Raw genomic sequence first — 24380 nt, forward strand, 5'->3', positions numbered from 1 at the left:
ACACCCACACTAGTGCGCGCGCGCACATACACACACGAGGGCGCACGCACGGACATGTGCACACGAGGTGGCAACAAGAGCAGATGCAGCCCTGCCAGAAGACTCCCGTTTAGATCCATCAGTGTATATAACTTGTGATAACTTATTACTACCAGCTAGGCGAGAAATTTCTTCTTGAGCAGTTGCTTTAACAAGCAAGAATCCTCCTGAAAACAGTAAACCCTGCCATCACATAGTCTCTCCTGTTAATACTACACAAAGCACATTACAGAGAATCAACATTGAAACAGGCCTTCTCTGTCCAGCCTCCAATAGAAATACATATTTGTCTAACCAATTTTTATGTTTCCCAAGTAATAGCTTTTATGTCCTTTACTCATGTGCAAGTTAATTGTTCTAACATATTCTATTACTACTACTACTACTACTACTACTTATATCACTACTACTACTACTACTACTACTACTACTACCACTAGTATTACACCTCACTCTGAGCCTATATATACCCTCTGTGTCCATGTACTGTTTGTAACTGCTTGACAAAGCTCCTGGAGAGCGAAACGTTGCCACAATAAAGTGTCACATTAGTTGCACTTGTGTCCTTTTACTTTACAACAAGTGATTTAAGGAAGGGATTACTAGCAATGAGCTTCTTGAGAGGGACTTGCAGGTATGTGATATTAAATGAACACATCTTCCACGGAGGGGTGAAATGCTATTGTTGCCTACAGTGATACAGTTCATGCAGGTTATAAAACTTAATGAAATTGCACGTTTTCACAATCCATTTAGATCTGTGTGTATTTACTACGAGACATTTAGTAAGGTTCATTACCTGGACTTGTGGCAGTGTCTGGTTCATTTCTTTTTTCTCATTTTTCTCATTTTTAGTTTATTTGGACATGATACATAGTTGTACAAGGAATTATAGTAGTTGGGTGTACATGCCAAAAGCCCCTTGTATGCAGAGCATTATGGGCAGGCTTAAAATTAAGCTTAAATTAACAAGCAATGAAAGGTTCACTGGTAAAATTACAGTAAACAATTTACAATATGATGTACAATTGAGTATATGAAACAATGAAATTTGAATATTTCGATATTGAAGCATTATAGTTGTACAAATTTGTCACATTACAATGTATAACAAACTAGATGATCAATTTACCATATGTTGTCTTGAAGTTTTGAGATTTAAATAATTGGGAGAATTATTTGTAATGTTAAATATTGAGTGTTGATTATTTAGTCCTGGGCGAGTAAATGTTTTTTTAGAAGAGTCTTGTATTGATTTTCAGGCCTGGTTACTTTAGTATGTTCTGGTAATGAATTCCAGATTTTGGGGCCTTTCATATGCATAGTTTTTACACAGTGTGATATGGACACGGGGTACATCAAAAAGAGATCTGTGTCTTGTGTTTTGATCGTGTGTCCTGTTAAGGTTGGTGAGGAGAAATTTGAGTGGAGGGTTTATTTTTGCGTGTATTGTTCTGTGTATGTAGTATGCACATGAATAAGTGTGGATGTTCTTTATGGTGAGCAAGTTTAGACTTTTGAATAGAGGTGGAGTATGCTGTCGCGAGTGGGAATTTGTTATCAATCTGATTGCAGCCCTTTGTTGGGTTATTAGAGGCCTTAGGTGATTTGATGTTGTTGATCCCCATGCAAAAATTCCATATGTGAGATAAGGGTAGATGAGTGAATGATACAGTGTAAGGAGAGCTCATTGTGGAATATAGTACCATATCTTTGATAGTATGGAAAATTTTATAGGGGTTACCTGTATGTACCTCAACATTACATGCATACAAGTAATCTCATTGGGAGACAACAACCATATTGTTTACCGTAGTCACCCCGTGTAGACATGTGAGAAAACTTAGCCACCCCTGGTCACTGCAGGTGGTTCCTTCGACCTCACAATCTTATCCATATCTATCCAAGACCAGTATGAATTGGATAGCACCCACAAGTACGGGGGGGGGTGGGGTAGGTTACACATGGATATATCCATCAAGGAAAAAAACACTTGTATATAATACCACCACTTACCAGATATTCTCTGTTGGTCACTTGATGTAGCTGGATCACCCATAACCTATCCAATTAAAACATACCTAACTGGCCAGTATCAGTTTGCTATAACTAGAAGGGTTACTTAACTGTGGGTGATTGATGCTCCTTATTTCCTCCATTCACCATCTCATTTCGATGTCCTGCTACACCGACATGGTTCTTATTCCAGCAGGACGAGGTATCCGTTAGTTTATCCCGGTTTAGAAGTTGTGACTCCATAAAAACTTCACTATCCTCGGGACAGGAACCACGAGGTACACATGTGCTCACTCACTCTGGGAATGGCAGCTCATATCACTTCAACAATTCCTTAACTTAGTGTTATTATCACTGATTACTTCACAACCCACCATACGGTTTAACGTCTCATAACTAGTATACACGTTAGAGGTCGCTCTATTAAGATTTGAGACTGATGAGTGATGATTAAATCATGGGTATTTTCCCCTGAACACACTCAATGGCATCCACCATTATTCACTAATTTTGCCACTTATAAACCATACCACAGGCGGGATCTGAACCCACGGTCAGAGAGTGTTTGCAATCGTGTCATTACGATTTCGTGAGTCTTTGCCACTTATTACAGTGGTCCCGTAAATCATGTTCCCTCACTCTTTACCAGGAACAGTTATGACATTTCCTATTATGAAGTGAGGCCTGTATTAATCCTTAGGCCGCCATGAACGCCAATTTCCTGGTCCCATGCTTTCCCAGCCTCTTAACTCCATTCCAAACACTCCCGCTTCCTGATGCCCCGTCTCGACCTCACCCGCGCAGGCGCAGAGGGAACCTCTTGGCTCTCTTCCATTTTCAAATACATTTTTTGACCCATATCAACACATTAAACACCTATTAGGCACTATAGCTTCGGAAAATCAAAATATTTTCCACATAGTATGCCAACTGTCTTAGAGTTTTTCTTAGAAATTTGTTGTATGTGTCTGGAATTTGAGGCTACTCTCAAGGTGGATTCCTAGGAATTTTCCCTCTGTGAGTCTTGCGATGGATGATCCATTTAGTGTTATGTTAAGTGAAACATTTGCTGCTCTGGTTCCAAATTGAATGAAATAGGTTTTGTCAGTATTTAGGGTAAGTTTATTTGTCATCATTCAGGTAGATATTTTCTGCAATTCAACATTGACAGTGTTGGCGAGTATGGCTGGGTTTGGGTGTGAGACGATAATATCTTTATTTACTACAAGTACATGTACAAGGTATACAGTCCTAGCTGACAACAATGACATACTACTATATAGAAAGTCCCTTGTTATGCTCCGCATTTCAAATTCAAATTCAAATTCAAAGTTTATTCTCTATAAGGATTACAATGCTGAGGTCAGTGTCCCAGGATGCGACCCACACCAGTCGACTAGCACCCAGGTACCCATTTTACTTATGGGGAACATAGACAACAGGTGGAAAGAAACACGTCCAATGTTTCTACCCTGGCTGGGAATCGAACCCAGGCCCTCGCCGTGTGAAGCGAGAGCGTTAACCCCCAGGCCACCAGAGCCTGGTGGCCTGGTAATAATATGGGTTTGAGTAATATGGGTTTGAGGAGCTGTGATGCATTCGGTAGGTCATAGATGTAGATGAGAAAGAGGAGCGGTCCAAGGACACTTCCTTGTGGGACTCCTTCTGTGATTGGTTGTGTGGAAGAGTTTGCACCATTTGTGTACACGTATTGGCTTCTGTTACTAAGGTATGACTTCAGGTAGTTGAGGGAGTGGTCTCTTATGCCATAGTATGTTAATTTAGCGTGCAGCAATTCATGGTTGACTGTATCAAAAGCTTTACGTAAGTCAATAAAAATTCCCACTGGGACTTCTTTCTTCTCGAGAGCGGTATATATTAGCTCTGGCATGTATATAATAGCATCATTTGTGCTTTATTATTCCTGAATCCAAACTGACAGAGATTTAGTATGTTGTTTGAGATGAAGTAGGAATAGATCCGTCTAGGAATTAATTTTTCAAAGATTTTAGAGAGTAGTGGTAAGTTAGAAATTGGTCTATAGTTATTCAAGTCGGCTTGATCACCTCCTTTGTGGATCGGGGTAACTCTCGCTATTTTGAGAGAAGGTGGAGGATTCAATGGATTTGTTAAAGAGTGTTATAATAATTGGTGACAATACTTGAGAAGATTTTTTGTACATAAAAGTAGGCAAGTTGTTTAAGTCTCCTGCCTTGTTTTTAAAGGTGTTGATGATGAGCGAGACCTCTGTTGGGTTGGTTGGGGCTAGGAATAGTGTATTCGGGTAGTTGCCTTTGAGGCAGTCTGATGGACGGGTGTTTGAGCTTGGGATTTTGCTTGCTAGATTCTTTCCTAGGGTGGAGAAGAAAACATTGAGTCTGTTTGCTGTTTCAGTTGGTGGGAGTTGGGGTTCGTCTGATTTTGTTAATTTGATTGTTTTGTTTTTGGATATCTTTTTAGTTCCTAAAATTTCAGATAGGGTTTTCCAGGTCTTTTTTATATCACCTTTGATGTTATGTAATCTTTCATAATAGAATTTTTTAGACTTTCTTATCAGGCTGGTAAGTGTTGCTGAGTAACATTTAGACTGGTCTCTAGTTATTTGACCCATTATATACTGTTTTTCATATTGGTGTTTTGTGTTAATGGATTTAAGGATGCTGGATGTTAGCCAGGGACTATTTAGTCTCTTTGCTGTGAGCTGTTTAGTTTTTTTTTAGGGCAATACTTGTTATAGAGGTAGTGGGTTCTTTTTATAAAATTATTAATACATTCATTAGTGTCTGTATATGTTTCAAGCTCATTATGCCAGTCGACTTTATTCATAGCTGCTATAAAGTTATTTACAGCTGTTTCGTTATGCAATCTGAAGGTAACTTTAGTAGTGTCTTGGGGCAGTTTACCTAGGTTGGTTATGAGAAAGGTTGGGTAGTGGTCTGTGGTGATGTCTGTGATTATGCCTGATTTTGAAGGGGATATGGTGTTAGTTCAGATGTGGTCCAATAAACAGATACTATTCTGAGAGATTCTTGTAGGTTTTGATATTGTTGGTAGCAACAGGCAGTTGCTCATAGTGTTTGTGAATTCAGTTACTTATGGATCCTGGTCATGTAATAGATTTATGTTGAAATCTCCTGTTAGTAGTAGGTGGTCTTTGTTCATATGTGCATCAGTTATCAAATTCCTTAATTTTTCACTAAAGTAGTAAATTTTTGACTGTGGTACTCTGTACATGTTTATGACTGTGAGGGGCTTTTACAGGTCTTTTGATTTAAGTTTAGCTATAATATATTCACCATGCTCCTACCAGAAAAGTAAATGTCACTATCGCCGCATTGTATGGCAACACCACATACCCAAACAAAAACAGTGGCATACAGCTCTTATTGTAGCGCTCTTAAGTGGTGATACCCAAATTTATCCAGGACCTCAAACTATTGTGCAGAGGCAAAACAGACAGATAAATGACGGTGATAATGACGGTCTAGTAGCTAGGAATGATAACCTTAACTCCATATGTAATGCATACATAGGTCAATGTGAGACAATACAGCCATTATTATTATCTCAAACACTACCAAACAGGTGCATACACTGTACTAAAGTACGCATGAAAAACAGAAAAGGCACCTTATGTAAAATGTGTAAGGGATGGGTGCATGATGGATGTATGTACAATTATAGTAACGGTGCCAGAATTCATTTTGTGTGTAACAAATGCACTTTGGCACAGTTACCCTTTATCAATGATGACATTGATTTACCTAATTTTAATACAAATGACCCATTGCCATATACTGATGATTATAATTGTTTTATGAAAAGAGGCCTTCACTTTATTCATGTCAACACAAGATCACTTTTTCCAAAATTGGCAGAGATTAGGATTCTAGCTAACAGAACTATGGTGGCAGTTATATACATCTCTGAATCCTGGTTGGATGATACGGTGACTGACGACGAGGTCAAAATAGAAGGTTACAATATAAAACGCTTAGATAGGAACAGAAAGGGTGGTGGAGTATGTGCCTACATTAGAAATGACTTAGCTTACAACCCAAGACCTGATTTAAATAACAATAAACTGGAGATTCTATGGTTTGAAGTGCTGCTTCCCAAGACCAAACCCATCTTAGTAGGAACTAGTTACCGCCCTCCTACCCAGGACCAGTTCTTAGGAGACTTTTCCAGAGTCTTGTCCGGAGTTGAAAACAATTGCGAGACAATAATACTGGGCGACTTCAATATCTGTTTTCAGCAGCAAAATAACGGGCTATGCAAAAGGTATAAGCAAATTCTAGGTTTAAATAGTTACACTCAACTAATTACTACACCAACCCGGATCACACAGTTCTCAGCCACCCTAATTGACCACATACTTTGTAACCGCGCTGAGAACATTAGTCAGTCAGGCGTCATTAACACAGGCCTTAGTGATCATTTCATCATTTACTGCACTAGGAAAATCACTAGGGATAGGATAGGCCTACACAGGACAATAAAAATGAGGTCAACTAGAAACTACAGTAAAGAAACACAGGTAAATAGGCTACACAATGACTCAAGAAATCGTAATGACACGATTGCAAACAAACCATACCCCCGGCCGGGATTGAACCCGCGGTCATACAGTCTCAAAACTCCAGCCCGTCGCGTTAGCCACTAGACCAGCTAGCCACAATAAGATTCATCCAACTAGGTATATTTCTACACCATAGGAAGGTTAGCACAGGCACCACTGTTTACCTGGAGAGAGTTCCGGGGGTCAACGCCCCCGCGGCCCGGTCTGTGACCAGGCCTCCTGGTGGATCAGAGCCTGATCAACCAGGCTGTTGCTGCTGGCTGCACGCAAACCAACGTACGAGCCACAGCCCGGCTGATCCGGAACTGACTTTAGGTGCTTGTCCAGTGCCAGCTTGAAGACTGCCAGGGGTCTGTTGGTAATCCCCCTTATGTGTGCTGGTAGGCAGTTGAACAGTCTCGGGCCCCTGACACTTATTGTATGGTCTCTTAACGTGCTAGTGACACCCCTGCTTTTCATTGGGGGGATGGTGCATCGTCTGCCAAGTGTTTTGCTTTCGTAGTGAGTGATTTTCGTATGCAAGTTCGGTACTAGTCCCTCTAGGATTTTCCAGGTGTATATAATCATGTATCTCTCCCTCCTGCGTTCCAGGGAATACAGGTTTAGGAACCTCAAGCGCTCCCAATAATTGAGGTGTTTTATCTCCATTATGCGCGCCGTGAAAGTTCTCTGTACATTTTCTAGGTCGGCAATTTCACCTGCCTTGAAAGGTGCTGTTAGTGTGCAGCAATATTCCAGCCTAGATAGAACAAGTGACCTGAAGAGTGTCATCATGGGCTTGGCCTCCCTAGTTTTGAAGGTTCTCATTATCCATCCTGTCATTTTTCTAGCAGATGCGATTGATACAATGTTATGGTCCTTGAAGGTGAGATCCTCCGACATGATCACTCCCAGGTCTTTGAGGTTGGTGTTTCGCTCTATTTTGTGGCCAGAATTTGTTTTGTACTCTGATGAAGATTTAATTTCCTCATGTTTACCATATCTGAGTAATTGAAATTTCTCATCGTTGAACTTCATATTGTTTTCTGCAGTCCACTGAAAGATTTGGTTGATGTCTACCTGGAGCTTTGCAGTGTCTGCAATGGAAGACACTGTCATGCAGATTCGGGTGTCATCTGCAAAGGAAGACACGGTGCTGTGGCTGACATCCTTGTCTATGTCGGATATAAGGATGAGGAACAAGATGGGAGCGAGTACTGTGCCTTGTGGAACAGAGCTTTTCACCGTAGCTGCCTCGGACTTTACTCTGTTGACGACTACTCTCTGTGTTCTGTTAGTGAGGAAATTATAGATCCATCGACCGACTTTTCCTGTTATTCCTTTAGCACGCATTTTGTGCGCTATTACGCCATGGTCACACTTGTCGAAGGCTTTTGCAAAGTCTGTATATATTACATCTGCATTCTTTTTGTCTTCTAGTGCATTTAGGACCTTGTCGTAGTGGTCCAACTGTGACCACAAATTGTGGCTAGCTGGTCTAGTGGCTAACGCGACGGGCTGGAGTTTTGAGACTCTATGACCGCGGGTTCAATCCCGGCCGGGGGTATGGTTAGGCTACACAATCGTGACTGGACAGAGATAACAAGTTGCACGGACGTAAACGATGCCTGGGAAAAATTCAAAACAATGTTCACTACCATCATTGATAATATTGCTCCAGTTAAAGAGGTTAGGATTAAATGAAGAACTGAACCCTGGATGACTACTGAGATATTAGATAATATGAAATTCAGAGATCAGCTGCTAAAAAAAATTAAAACAGACAGGATATTGCAGCACTAAATGAATTCCAAAGGGTGAGGAACAGAGTGCAGAGACTTATAAAAGGAGCAAAAGTAAAGCACTACTGCTCAAAAATTGAAGAGTATAAGCATAACCCCAGAAAGCTCTGGCAACAACTAAAACAGTTGTGGTATAGCCATAAGCCAGTAGATAGGTCTAACATAGTACTCAATATCGATAATGAGGTATGCCACGAAACATCTAAGGTGGCAAATTGCTTTAATTCCTACTACACATCTGTTGCATCAACACTAGTAAGTAAACTACCAGCTGCATCAAATACCTTTAACACAGACTCTGATAAGTTTCAAACATACTATACTAATAAAGGGGTAACCCCAAACAGTTGTCAACTAGTAAGTGTATCTCATGACTTTATTCAAAAAGAACTAAGCAAGTTAAACCCAACTAAGAGCACTGGCCCGGATAACATCCCGTCTAAGTTCCTAAAAGATGGTGCTTCTGAATTGTTAATCCCTATTGCTCACATAATAAATCTATCAATCACCACTAATACCGTTCCGGAGGAGTTCAAGGAGGCCAGAGTTACTCCTATCTTCAAGAAAAATAGTAGGTCTAATGTAAGCAACTATAGGCCTGTTAGTATACTCAGTATAATATCCAAAATTCTAGAGAGGGCGGTGTACTGTCAAGTAGTTAAGTACCTTAATGACAACAACATTCTCCATAGCTATCAATCTAGCTTTCGAAGACTTTACTCAACCGATACCTCCCTAATTAATCTGATGGATTACCTGAGAACTGAAATGTCAAAGGGGAACCTCATAGGTATGGTAACCTTAGACCTGCAAAAGGCCTTCGATACTGTCAACCACAATATATTATGTAAGAAACTTCAAGCTATCGGTATAGGTTCTGTAGACTGGTTTAAGTCCTACCTTAGCAACAGGAGACAAATTGTGAAAATCAACAAAACGGAATCAGAACCCCTGCCGATAGCATGTGGAGTTCCCCAAGGTAATATACTGGGTCCCTTATTATTCTTATGTTATGTCAATGACATGCCTATCAATGTCAAGTGCAAACTCCTACTGTATGCAGATGACAGTGCTCTGTTAGTGTCAGGTAAAGACCCACAGGATATAGGTAATGTATTAACACTGGAACTGGAGTCCAGCAGCAAATGGTTAGTAGACAACAAACTATCATTACACCTCGGGAAAACTGAAGCCATTCTCTTTGGCACGAAACATAAACTGAGAAGGGTAAATAATTTTAATGTTCAGTGTAATGGGGAGTCCATCACATTGGTTTCATCAGTAAAATATCTGGGAATCCCCTTTGACCCATGCATGTCAGGAGAATTGATAGGGAACAGTGTAGTAAAGAAAGCGAATGCCAGACTGAAGTTCCTGTATAGACAAGCACAGTGTCTACCTACTGAGGCTCGCAGGACCCTATGTCTAGCCTTTATACAATGCCATGTGGATTACGCTTGTTCTTCATGGTACTCTGCCTTGACAAAAAAAAAAATGAAACATACACTGCAAATCACCCAGAACAAAATCGTAAGATTCATCATGGGGCTGGAACAAAAAATGAATTACAGCAGTTGGATATGCTGAATGTTGAAGACAGAGTAAAACAACTGAAGCTAAATCATGTTTATAAAATTGCTCACAGTGCCCAGAATATCTTGCTGTCAATTTTGTCAAGGTTGGGAACCAAAGCAATCATAGTACTAGAGGGAGAGAGCACAACTTTGTAGTACTCACAGTCAGTGGCCAGGCTTCAAACACCTTTTATTGTACAGCAATAAAGGAATGGAACAGACTGCCTGCACATGTCAAAGCCAGTCATAGTATGAACCAGTTCAAGAAGAGTGCCAAAAGGTGTCTGATGAATGTAGCTACAGAAAGGGAGGGGAATGATTTTCTATTTTTTAGCTAACATACGTGTAAATTTTACCTTATTCCTAGTAATGACCCTCGTATTGTAGATAGTCGTAATGACCCTCGGGTAGTAGATAGTCTTAATGACCCTCGTATTGTAGATAGTCTTAATGGCCCTCGTGTAGTAGATAGTCTTTTTAGTATGATAATAAGATGTTATCTTCATTATAGAATAATAAGAAAATATTATAACCTTTATATTATAATAATAATAATAATAAGGTAAAAGGACCCCAATGGAAATAAGTCACTGTGTCTGACTTTTTTGGGTTATCCTAGGTTCTCTACACATATGCTGCTATGTATGATAATTCTATGTAACTGTATTTGTATATACCTGAATAAACTTACTTACTTACTCATCACTTACGCAGGAATTGTTGATACAGTCAAGTTGATTTGAGTAGTATATAGCTGTTCCACCCCTTTGCTGGTCTGTCCCACAGTTGTGTATAGCTGTGTATCCAGGAATGGCATAGACATCTGTAGTGTCAGGCTTTAGCCAAGTTTCTGTGAGTGATGATTGACATACTGGAATTAAGGGAATTGAGTAATGCTGTGAGGTCATCGTAACATTCTAATGTCGATACTTTCACTGATATTAGAAATACCAAGCTCCTTCCTCATGTTAAGAACTTTTGTAGATCTGGGACAGCCAAGAATAATCCTGAGAGCTTCATTTTGCATTAACTCCAAGGGTCGGAGAGAACTTTCTCTAGCTAATATCAACACGGGAGCAGCATAATCAATTAAGGACCTAACATAGGCTATGTACATCATTCTCACGATTCTCACATTAGCACCATAGTTGGGGTTGTAGCCAGCAACATTAGCACCATAGTTGGGGTTGTAGCCAGCAACATTAGTACCATAGTTGGGGTTGTAGCCAGCAACATTAGCACCATAGTTGGGGTTGTAGCCAGCAACATTAACACCATAGTTGGGGTTGTAGCCAGCAACATTAGCACCATAGTTGGGGTTGTAGCCAGCAACATTAGCACCATAGTTGGGGTTGTAGCCAGCAACATTAGCACCATAGTTGGGGTTGTAGCCAGCAACATTAGCACCATAGTTGGGGTTGTAGCCAGCAACACTAGCACCATAGTTGGGGTTGTAGCCAGCAACATTAGCACCATAGTTGGGGATGTAGCCAGCAACATTAGCACCATAGTTGGGGTTGTAGCCAGCAACATTAGCACCACAGTTGGGGTTGTAGCCAGCAACATTAGCACCATAGTTGGGGTTGTAGCCAGCAACATTAGCACCATAGTTGGGGTTGTAGCCAACAACATTAGCACCATAGTTGGGGTTGTAGTCAGCAACATTACCATAGTTGGGGTTGTAGCCAGCAACATTAGCACCATAGTTGGGGTTGTAGCCAGCAACATTAGCACCATAGTTGGGGATGTAGCCAGCAACATTAGCACCATAGTTGGGGATGTAGCCAGCAACATTAGCACCATAGTTGGGGTTGTAGCCAGCAACATTAGCACCACAGTTGGGGTTGTAGCCAGCAACATTAGCACCATAGTTGGGGTTGTAGCCAGCAACATTAGCACCATAGTTGGGGTTGTAGCCAACAACATTAGCACCATAGTTGGGGTTGTAGTCAGCAACATTAGCACCATAGTTGGGGTTGTAGCCAGCAACATTAGCACCATAGTTGGGGTTGTAGCCAGCAACATTAGCACCATAGTTGGGGTTGTAGCCAGCAACATTAGCACCATAGTTGGGGTTGTAGCCAGCAACATTAGCACCATAGTTGGGGTTGTAGCCAGCAACATTAGCACCATAGTTGGGGTTGTAGCCAGCAACATTAGCACCATAGTTGGGGTTGTAGCCAGCAACATTAGCACCATAGTTGGGGTTGTAGCCAGCAACATTAGCACCATAGTTGGGGTTGTAGCCAGCAACATTAGCACCATAGTTGGGGTTGTAGCCAGAAACATTAGCACCATAGTTGGGGTTGTAGCCAGTAACATTAGCACCATAGTTGGGGTTGTAGCCAGCAACATTAGCACCATAGTTGGGGTTGTAGCCAGCAACATTAGCACCATAGTTGGGGTTGTAGCCAGCAACATTAGCACCATAGTTGGGGTTGTAGCCAGCAACAGTTTTGAGAGCATTTAGCTTATCTTTGCATTTCTTATTTAGTTGTGGTATAGTAGATTTGTTAAAGGGTACATCTACACCAAGATATCTGTAGGTTTTAACGTAGCTTATGATTTCATCCTGCACATAGATGGGTGGGGGATGTCGTTTGTTTTGGAGGAAGATATTATGAGGCCTAGTCGATTACAAATTGCTTGAACTTCATTAAGAATGGTAGTCATCTTCTTATGCCCTGTTGTATGGATCATGATATCATCAGCATAGCTTATAGCTATATGTTTAGGCGAGGTAGGTAGAACATTTAGGAGAGCCCCACACCACACAGGTGGCAGTAAAGTAACAACAAAGAACAACAGACCGATATCACTAACATCCCATATCATAAAAATCTTTGAAAGAGTTGTTCTAAGAAGCAAGATCACCACTGATCTAGATACTCATCAGTTACATAACCACAATAAAGTCACTAACATACCTCAGCATATCAGGCAGCTAGAATTTCTGAAAATGGTTTAAAACATCGATACCATGCCTAACCCTTCTAGGGTAGGGTAGGTGCCTGAGCCCGAGCCTTTAGCTCATAAGACTGTGATTCCCATTAGCCCCATTGGGGCGGGGATGGCAGACCAGAGAGGCCTAGCTTGTAGCTAGGCCTGGGGACAGTTGGTCCCAAAGATGAGGAGGTACTTGTGCCTCCTCCAATGGGAGACTTAGGTCTCAGACACTCCCTAAAGAGGGAGCCAAGGCCGGGCCACCACTTGGAAAAGGCCCGGGCCGGGAGAATACCGGCGAATCTTTAATAATAATAATAGTTTAAAATACCGACAATTTGAAGATTAAGACACATATTTCGCCTACACAGTAGACTTCTTCAGTCAAATACAGAGGCAGCAGTAGTAATGAAATAAAGATAATGTAATCAGTCCATCAACCTTGGAGAAAAAGTATCTGAGGTGGTCAGTCCCTCAGCCTGGAGAAGAGTTCAGCTCCATGGAGGTGGCAAAGCTCTCAGAATGCCACACTGAAGAACATAAGAAAGAAGCACAGCAACAGGCCTACTGGCCCATTCGAGGCAGGTCTAACTCACACCCACTTGTGATTTGTTCCACTCTGATCCTACAACCAATGATTAAGGACATTTTTTTTATCATGAACTTAGGAGGAAGTTTTAAAGATGGAATTTGACAAAAAATTTCTAAAGTACTCTCGAAAAATATCTGACGATATATATTAAACATTATAATAAAAATATCTGACGATATATATTAAACATTATAATAAAAATATCTGACGATATATATTAAACATTATAATAACAAAAACATACTAGAATCTTTATTAGTAAACAAGAGTTTTATTATCAGTTTTGTCTAAAATAAAAACATATATTAATGTTATTAATAATTGTTAATATTATGTAGTTATATAAACCAAGTTATTAAAGTTAATAATAATGATGAAATATAATAATTACACTGAAAGAGTGACTTAATGTGTTAATAAATAATCCAGGTTAATAATACAGAGATTATATTATATTATATATATATTTTTCTTTTTTATTCGCCGGTATTCTCCCGGCCCGGGTCTTTTCCAAGTAGTGGTGGCCCGGCCTTGACTCCCTCTCTGAGGAGTGTCTGAGACCTAAGTCTCCCATTGGAGGAGGCACAAGTACCTCCTCATCTTTGGGACCAACTGTCCCCAGGCCTAGCTACAAGCTAGGCCTCTCTGGTCTGCCATCCCCGCCACAAGGGGGCTGATGGGAATCACAGTCTTATGAGCTAAAAGCTCGGGCTCAGGCACCTACCCTGCCCTAGAAGGGCTGGGCTCAGGCACCTACCCTGCCCTAGAAGGGCTGGGCTCAGGCACCTACCCTGCCCTAGAAGGGCTGGGCTCAGGCACCTACCCTGCCCTAGAAGGGCTGGGCTCAGGCACCTACCCTGCCCTAGAAGGGTTGGGCTCAGGCACCTACCCTGCCCTAGAAGGGCTGGGCTCAGGCACCTACCCTGCCCTAGAAGGGCTGGGCTCAGGCACCTACCCTGCCCTAGAAGGGCTGGGCTCAGGCACCTACCCTGCCCTAGAAGGGCTGGGCTCAGGCACCTACCCTGCCCTAGAAGGGCTGGGCTCAGGCACCTACCCTGCCCTAGAAGGGCTGGGCTCAGGCACCTACCCTGCCCTAGAAGGGCTGGGCTCAGGCACCTACCCTGCCCTAGAAGGGCTGGGCTCAGGCACCTACCCTGCCCTAGAAGGGCTGGGCTCAGGCACCTACCCTGCCCTAGAAGGGCTGGGCTCAGGCACCTACCCTGCCCTAGAAGGGCTGGGCTCAGGCACCTACCCTGCCCTAGAAGGGCTGGGCTCAGGCACCTACCCTGCCCTAGAAGGGCTGGGCTCAGGCACCTACCCTGCCCTAGAAGGGCTGGGCTCAGGCACCTACCCTGCCCTAGAAGGGCTGGGCTCAGGCACCTACTCTGCCCTAGAAGGGCTGGGCTCAGGCACCTACCCTGCCCTAGAAGGGCTGGGCTCAGGCACCTACCCCCAGCCCTATAAGGGCTGGGCTCAGGCACCTACCCTGCCCTAGAAGGGCTGGGCTCAGGCACCTACCCTACCCTAGAAGGGCTGGGCTCAGGCACCTACCCTGCCCTAGAAGGGCTGGGCTCAGGCACCTACCCTGCCCTAGAAGGGCTGGGCTCAGGCACCTACCCTACCCTAGAAGGGCTGGGCTCAGGCACCTACCCTGCCCTAGAAGGGCTGGGCTCAGGCACCTACCCCCAGCCCTAGAAGGGCTGGGCATGGTGTAGATGTGTTATGTTATATTATATTATATTATATTATATTACATTATATTATATTATGTTATATTATATTATATTATATTATATTATATTATATTACATTATATTATATTACATTATATTATATTACATTATATTATATTACATTATATTATATTACATTATATTATATTACATTATATATGGGGATATAGTTTTGGAGTGGTTGGTGCAATTATTTAATAAATGTATGGAAGAGGGTAAGGTACCTAGGGATTGGCAGAGAGCATGCATAGTTCCTTTGTATAAAGGCAAAGGGGATAAAAGAGAGTGCAAAAATTATAGGGGGATAAGTCTGTTGAGTGTACCTGGTAAAGTGTATGGTAGAGTTATAATTGAAAGAATTAAGAGTAAGACGGAGAATAGGATAGCAGATGAACAAGGAGGCTTTAGGAAAGGTAGGGGGTGTGTGGACCAGGTGTTTGTAGTGAAACATATAAGTGAACAGTATTTAGATAAGGCTAAAGAGGTCTTTGTGGCATTTATGGATTTGGAAAAGGCGTATGACAGGGTGGATAGGGGGGCAATGTGGCAGATGTTGCAAGTGTATGGTGTAGGAGGTAGGTTACTGAAAGCAGTGAAGAGTTTTTACGAGGATAGTGAGGCTCAAGTTAGAGTATGTAGGAAAGAGGGAAATTTTTTCCCAGTAAAAGTAGGCCTTAGACAAGGATGTGTGATGTCACCGTGGTTGTTTAATATATTTATAGATGGGGTTGTAAGAGAAGTAAATGCGAGGGTCTTGGCAAGAGGCGTGGAGTTAAAAGATAAAGAATCACACACAAAGTGGGAGTTGTCACAGCTGCTCTTTGCTGATGACACTGTGCTCTTGGGAGATTCTGAAGAGAAGTTGCAGAGATTGGTGGATGAATTTGGTAGGGTGTGCAAAAGAAGAAAATTAAAGGTGAATACAGGAACGAGTAAGGTTATGAGGATAACAAAAAGATTAGGTGATGAAAGATTGAATATCAGATTGGAGGGAGAGAGTATGGAGGAGGTGAACGTATTCAGATATTTGGGAGTGGACGTGTCAGCGGATGGGTTTATGAAAGATGAGGTGAATCATAGAATTGATGAGGGAAAAAGAGTGAGTGGTGCACTTAGGAGTCTGTGGAGACAAAGAACTTTGTCCTTGGAGGCAAAGAGGGGAATGTATGAGAGTATAGTTTTACCAACGCTCTTATATGGGTGTGAAGCGTGGGTGATGAATGTTGCAGCGAGGAGAAGGCTGGAGGCAGTGGAGATGTCATGTCTGAGGGCAATGTGTGGTGTGAATATAATGCAGAGAATTCGTAGTTTGGAAGTTAGGAGGAGGTGCGGGATTACCAAAACTGTTGTCCAGAGGGCTGAGGAAGGGTTGTTGAGGTGGTTCGGACATGTAGAGAGAATGGAGCGAAACAGAATGACTTCAAGAGTGTATCAGTCTGTAGTGGAAGGAAGGCGGGGTAGGGGTCGGCCTAGGAAGGGTTGGAGGGAGGGGGTAAAGGAGGTTTTGTGTGCGAGGGGCTTGGACTTCCAGCAGGCATGCGTGAGCGTGTTTGATAGGAGTGAATGGAGACAAATGGTTTTTAATACTTGACGTGCTGTTGGAGTGTGAGCAAAGTAACATTTATGAAGGGATTCAGGGAAACCGGCAGGCCGGACTTGAGTCCTGGAGATGGGAAGTACAGTGCCTGCACTCTGAAGGAGGGGTGTTAATGTTGCAGTTTAAAAACTGTAGTGTAAAGCACCCTTCTGGCAAGACAGTGATGGAGTGAATGATGGTGAAAGTTTTTCTTTTTCGGGCCACCCTGCCTTGGTGGGAATCGGCCGGTGTGATAATAAATATAAAAAAATAATAATTATATTATATTATATTATTTTATATTATATTATATTATATTATATTATATTATGTTATATTATATTATGTTATATTATATTATATTATATTATGTTATATTATATTATATTATATTATATTACATTATATTATGACTTAAGAAATCGTAATGACACGATTGCAAATAAACCATACCCCCGGCCGGGATTGAACCCGCGGTCATAGAGTCTCAAAACTCCAGCCCGTCGCGCTAGCCACTAGACCAGCTAGCCACAATAAGATTCATCCAACTAGGTATATTTCTACACCATAGGAAAGTTAGCACAGGCACCTCTGTGACCACAAATGCAAGTTTTTACAGACGAATCTCCAGCTAGCGTGGCCGTGACGAACTCTAGCTCAAGTCCCTTCACTGCCGTCAACATGACTTAAGAAATCGTAATGACACGATTGCAAATAAACCATACCCCCGGCCGGGATTGAACCCGCGGTCATAGAGTCTCAAAACTCCAGCCCGTCGCGCTAGCCACTAGACCAGCTAGCCACAATAAGATTCATCCAACTAGGTATATTTCTACACCATAGGAAAGAAAGTGGTCACAGAGGTGCCTGTGCTAACTTTCCTATGGTGTAGAAATATACCTAGTTGGATGAATCTTATTGTGGCTAGCTGGTCTAGTGGCTAGCGCGACGGGCTGGAGTTTTGAGACTCTATGACCGCGGGTTCAATCCCGGCCGGGGGTATGGTTTACATTATTATTATTATTATTAAAGATTAGCCGGTATGCTCCCGGCCCGGGCCTTTTCCAAGTGGTGGCCCGGCCTTGGCTCCCTCTTCAGGGAGTGTCTGAGACCTAAGTCTCCCATGGGAGGAGGCACAAGTACCTCCTCGTCTTTGGGACCAACTGTCCCCAGGCCTAGCCACAAGCTAGGCCTCTCTGGTCTGCCATCCCCGCCCCAAGGGGGCAAATGGGAATGACAGTCTTATGAGCTAAAGGCTCGGGCTCAGGCACCTACCCTACCCTAGAAGGGTTAGGCATGGTGTCGATCGTTTACATTATATTATATTACATTACATTACATTATATTATATTATATTATATTATGTTATATTATATTATGTTATATTATATTATGTTATATTATATTATATTATATTATGTTATATTATATTATATTATATTATATTACATTATATTATATTATATTAAGATAGATTATTACTCTTGTTAGACTTTATTATTGCTGATATAGAGAGTAATATTATATTATTAATATATAAAGAGTAATATTATTAATATATAGAGAGTAATATTATTAATATATAGAGAGCAATATTATTAATATATGGAGAGTAATATTGTTAATATATAGAGAACAATATTGTTAATATATAGAGAGTAATATTATTAATATATAGAGAGTAATATTATTAATATATAGAGAGCAATATTATTAATATATAGAGAGTAATATTATTAATATATAGAGAGTAATATTATTAATATATAGAGAGTAATATTGTTAATATATAGAGAGTAATATTATTAATATATAGAGAGTAATATTGTTAATATATAGAGAGTAATATTATTAATATATATAGAGTAATATTATTAATATATAGAGAGTAATATTATGTTAGTGATGTTAGGGAGTGTGTGTATAAGGCTGGGTGGTGTGTGCGGGCGTGCAGGCGCGCTTGTCAGCATCTCCACCAATGAGGGAGCAGCGCTGGAGCTTCCTCCACCATCACGTACACTGTTGTGACTGCTTCTCTCCCTCACTCCTGTCACCACCACCAACACCAACACAACATGAAGGTAAGACAGACTTCCTCCAACACTCCAGCTTCTCCACCAGGAATGTTGGTCGCTTTCTCCACCCCTGGAGACCTCTCTCCCCCAGTCTCCACCCCTGGAGACCTCTCTCCCCCAGTCTCCACCCCTGGAGACCTCTCTCCCCCAGTCTCCACCCCTGGAGACCTCTCTCCCCCAGTCTCCACCCCTGGAGACCTCTCTCCCCCAGTCTCCACCCCTGGAGACCTCTCTCCCCCAGTCTCCACCCCTGGAGACCTCTCTCCCCCAGTCTCCACCCCTGGAGACCTCTCTCCCCCAGTCTCCACCCCTGGAGATCTCTCTCCCCCAGTCTCCACCCCTGGAGACCTCTCTCCCCCATAGTCTCCACCAGTTATAGTCTCCCTCAGTTATAGTCTCCACCAGTTATAGTCTCCCCAGTTATAGTCTCCCCCAGTTATAGTCTCCCCCAGTTATAGTCTCCCCCAGTTATAGTCTCCCCAGTTATAGTCTCCCCAGTTATAGTCTCCCCAGTTATATTCTCCCCCAGTTATAGTCTCCCCCAGTTATAGTCTCCCCCAGTTATAGTCTCCCCCAGTTATAGTCTCCCCCAGTTATAGTCTCCCCCAGTTATAGTCTCCCCAGTTATAGTCTCCCCAGTTATAGTCTCCCCAGTTATAGTCTCCCCCAGTTATAGTCTCCCCCAGTTATAGTCTCCCCAGTTATAGTCTCCCCCAGTTATAGTCTCCCCCAGTTATAGTCTCCCCAGTTATAGTCTCCCCAGTTATAGTCTCCCCCAGTTATAGTATCCCCAGTTATAGTCTCCCCAGTTATAGTCTCCCCCAGTTATAGTCTCCCCAGTTATAGTCTCCCCCAGTTATAGTCTCCCCCAGTTATAGTCTCCCCAGTTATAGTCTCCCCCAGTTATAGTCTCCCCAGTTATAGTCTCCCCAGTTATAATCTCAGTTATAGTCTCCCCCAGTTATAGTCTCCCCCAGTTATAGTCTCCCCAGTTATAGTCTCCCCAGTTATAGTCTCCCCAGTTATAGTCTCCCCAGTTATAATCTCAGTTATAGTCTCCCCCAGTTATAGTCTCCCCAGTTATAGTCTCCCCAGTTATAGTCTCCCCAGTTATAATCTCAGTTATAGTCTCCCCAGTTATAGTCTCCCCAGTTATAGTTACTGTGCCTACTATAATATACAGTGGACCCCCGCTTACCGTTGGCCTTACATAACGTTAAATCCGCATACCGCTACATTTTTTCGCTAAGATTTTGCCTCGCATACTGCTAAAAAACCCGCTCAACGTTGTTCGTCCGAGACGCGTCTATGTGCGGCCTGAGCCACGCTCACATGTTCCGCCGGTGGCATTGTTTACCAGCCAGCCTCCGCGGTAACATCCAAGCATACAATCAGAACATTTCGTATTATTACAGTGTTTTTGGCGATTTTATCTGCAAAATAAGTGACCATGGGCCCCAAGAAAGCTTCTAGTGTTAACCCTACAGCAATAAGGGTGAGAATTACTATAGAGATGAAGAAAAAGATCATTGATAAGTATGAAAGTGGAGTGCGTGTCTCCGAGCTGGCCAGGTTGTATAATAAACCCCAATCAACCATCGCTACTATTGGTGGTACAGCTGCTGCTGCTGCTCTACCACCATCAGCTGCTGCTGCTGCTGCACTGTCAGCTGCTGCTGCTGCTGCTGTAGCCCCGTCAGCTGCTGCTGCTGCTGTACCACCATCAGCTGCTGCTGTAGTACCGTCTGCTGCTGCTGTAGCATCGTCTGCTGCTGCTGTAGCATCGTCTGCTGCTGCTGTAGCATCGTCTGCTGCTGCTGTAGCGCTGTCAGCTGCTGCTGCTGCTGTACCACCGTCAGCTGCTGCTGCTGCTGTAGTACCGTCTGCTGCTTCTGTAGCATCGTCTGCTGCTGCTGTAGCACTGTCAGCTGCTGCTGCTGCTGCTGCTGTAGCACCGTTGTTGGTGTGGCTTATTGAGAATACCAAGAAACAATTAACCCCAGAGGATTTGCCACCCAGGATAACCCAAAAAAGTCAGTGTCATCGAAGACTGTCTAACTTATTTCCATTGGGGTCCTTAATCTTGTCTCCCAGGATGCAACCCACACCAGTCGACTAACACCCAGGTGAACAGGGAAAAATGCCTGGAACTAGTGCTCATATTGGTGAATTTAAAGCCAGCAAAGGTTGGTTTGAGAGATTTAAGAATCGTAGTGGCATACACAGTGTGAAAAGGCCTGTTCTGGAAGAAAATACCAAACAGGACCTACATTACTCAGGAGGAAAAGGCACTCCCAGGACACAGTGTCTCATCAGTCATTGCTGCATCTTCAATAAAGGTAAGTGTCATTTATTCTTCATTTAGTAGAGTAGTACATACACAATATATATTGTGCATGTACTACTCTACTATTGTGCATGTATCCTTCTCGCTGTATGTAGGAAAATGTATATTTCATGTGGTAAAATTTTTTTTTCATACTTTTGGGTGTCTTGCATGGATTAATTTGATTTCCATTATTTCTTATGGGGAAAATTCATTCGCATAACGATAATTTCGCATAACAATGAGCTCTCTTGCACGGATTAATATCGCTATGCGGGGATCCACTGTATAACATTAAACTCCAGTATGAACCTTCCTCGCAAACTTCTCTTGATAGCTACAACAAAACACAGGCACAACACAAGGCACTAGACTCTCTTCGACATCTCTCGTGTCCATCTCGCCCTATGCAAAAATGCAGTGAGCATCAAGGGCCCCAAGATCTGGAATTCATTGCTTGAACTAGTGACAGATCCCCTGCCTACCAATCAGTTTAGAGCTATAGTTAAAAATAATCTCTTTTCCCCAAATTAATTATACCAACACTATACTAAATCATTCATCCAGTTTGAAAAGACTCAAAAAATTCGTAATGACAAATGTCATTACGATTTCGTGAGTCATGTTGACGACTCGGAGGGGACTTAAGCTAGGGTTTGTCACGGCCATGCTAGCGGGAGATTCGTCTGTAAAAGCTTGCATTTGTGGTCACAGTGGTGCTTATGCAAGCCTTCCTATGGTGTAGAAATATACCTAGTTGGATGAACCTTATTGAAGCTAGCTGGTGCAGTGGCTAACACAACAGTCTGGAGTTTTGAGACTCTCTGACCGCGGGTTTGAACCCGCGGTCAGAGAGATTTGGCTGTTATTGTTTTTAGGGTAAGTTATGTTATGTGGTCAAATTAAGCTATGTTATGTTAAGTTAGGTTAACTTAAGTGGTCGTGTTATTAGATTATGTTATGTGGTCACGTGAAGTTAGGTTATGTTGTTAGGTTATGATGTTAGGTTTAAATTATGCTGCATAGTTCTGGTCACTATTCAGTTGCCTCCCAGCATGCATAAGGGGGATTACTAATAGACCCATGGCTGCCTTCAAGAAGGCTGTGGACAGACATCTAAAGTCAGTACCTGATCAGCCAGGCTGTGCTTCGTTTGTTGGTTTAAGTGCAGCCAACAGTAATAGCCTGGTTGATCATGCCCTGATCCACCATGAGGCCTGGAAGGAGACCAGACCACAGGGGTGTTGACCCCTGAAACCCTCTCCAGGTATACTCCAGGTATTACAGAATGGACATAAATGCACTGGGAAACATAAGAATGGAGGAACACTGCAGAAGGCCTTCTGGCCCATGCGAGGCAGGTCCTTATCAAAACGACCTCGACCTAAAGCTACCCAAGAAATAACTCCCGTACCCAATGACACCAATCAAACCCAGCCCCTCCCACTCATATACTTGTCCAATCTCTTCTTAAAGCTACCCAAGGTCCTAGCCTCTATCACCCCACTGGGAAGACTATTCCATGCATCTACAACTCTGTTAGAAAACCAGTACTTACCTATGTCCTTTCTAAATCTAAATTTATCCAACTTAAATCCATTATTTCTGGTTCTTGCCTGGTTTGACACCCTCAGTACTTTATTAATATCTCCCTTGTTTATGCCCGTCATCCACTTATAGACTTCGGTGATATCTCCCCTCGTTCTACGCCTCTCCAGAGAGTGGAGATTTAAGGCTTTAAGTCTGTCTTCATACTGGAGGTTCCTTACACAGTAAATCATTTTAGTCATTCTTCTCTAATGAGTCTACATCCATCCTGTAGTAAGGGGACCAAAACTGAGCAGCATAATCTAAATGAGGCCTCACTAGTGATGTATAGAGCTGTAAAATAACTTTTGGATTTCTGTTACTTATACTTCTTGAGATAAATCCGAGTAATCTGTTGGCCTTGTTGCGCACACTAAGGCACTGCTGTCTTGGCTTTTGATTTCTGCTTACCATGACTCCCAAGTCTTTTTCACATTCTGTATAATCAAGCTCTACTTCACCTAGATTATAGCTTCAAGGGTTATTTTCATTACCAAGGGCTAGTACCTTACACTTATCCACATTGAACTTCATCTGCCATTTTTCAAACCAAGACATTAATTTGTCCAAATCGTCCTGGAGTTCATTAATATCCTCCTCAGAGTGAATTATACGGCCTATCTTTGTATCATCAGCAAACTTACTCATGTCACTCGTAATCCCTTCATCAAGGTCATTAATGTAAATTATGAACAAGAGAGGGCCTAAAACTGATCCTTGTGGAATGCCACTAGTGACTAATCCCCATTCAGATTTCACTCCATTAATGGTAACTCTCTGCTTTCTATTGGTAAGCCATGCCTCTGTCCATGCTAGAACTTTACCTCCTATACCATGAGCTGCCACTTTTTTTAAGTCTCTTGTGAGGTACTCTATCGAAGGCTTTACTAAAATCCAAATAAACAATATCATATTCCTTATCACTGTCAACTGCCTCAAATGTTCTGTTGAAGAACGTCAGTAAGTTTGTCAGGCAGGAACGACCTCTCGTGAATCCATGCTGAGATTCATTTATCAAGTTATGCTCTTCAAGGTGACTTCTAATAATGTCAGCTATAATTGATTCTAATAACTTGCCCACTATAGATGTCAGGCTTTTGGACGGTAATTTGAAGGAGTGGACTTATCCCCTGATTTGAATATGGGAACCACATTAGCCATCTTCCACAACTCTGGCACAACACCGGTAGAGATGGACGCATTAAACACACGCGTTAATGGCTGACTAAGCTCCATATTGCATTCCTTAACCCTTTGAGGGTTTTTGACGTACTAGTACTCATAAATTCTAGCGGCCTCAAATCTAGTGGGAGAAAGCTGGTAGGCCTTCACATGAAAGAATGGGTCTATGTGGTCAGTGTGCACAGTCTAAAAAAAATCCTGCAGCACACAGTGCATAATGAGAAAAAAAAAAACTTTGACCATTTTTTTTGAATAAATCGGCGACTTTGCAGTGTATTTTCGTATGGTATTTATTGTTGTATTCTAGTTTTCTTGGTCTCATTTTATAGAATGGAAGACATATTACAGAAATTGAGATGATTTTGACTGGTTTT

At 42.2% G+C, this 24380-nt stretch overlaps 1 protein-coding gene across 2 annotated transcripts in view; it reads left to right on the forward strand.

The window, feature by feature from the left end:
- The first annotated feature begins 18757 nt into the window (after positions 1 to 18757).
- The window catches only part of LOC128688206 (pre-mRNA-splicing factor 38B), a 395211-nt gene continuing 389588 nt past the window's right edge, over positions 18758 to 24380 (forward strand). For both annotated transcript variants that reach the window (XM_070086545.1, XM_070086546.1), the window contains exon 1: positions 18758 to 18917. In XM_070086545.1, the coding sequence (XP_069942646.1) occupies positions 18912 to 18917 (6 nt within the window). In that variant the 5' untranslated portion in view covers positions 18758 to 18911. The remainder of the gene's footprint in view (positions 18918 to 24380) is intronic.

Source organism: Cherax quadricarinatus, chromosome 19, assembly GCF_038502225.1.
Source record: "Cherax quadricarinatus isolate ZL_2023a chromosome 19, ASM3850222v1, whole genome shotgun sequence".
Classification (NCBI taxonomy): domain Eukaryota; kingdom Metazoa; phylum Arthropoda; class Malacostraca; order Decapoda; family Parastacidae; genus Cherax; species Cherax quadricarinatus.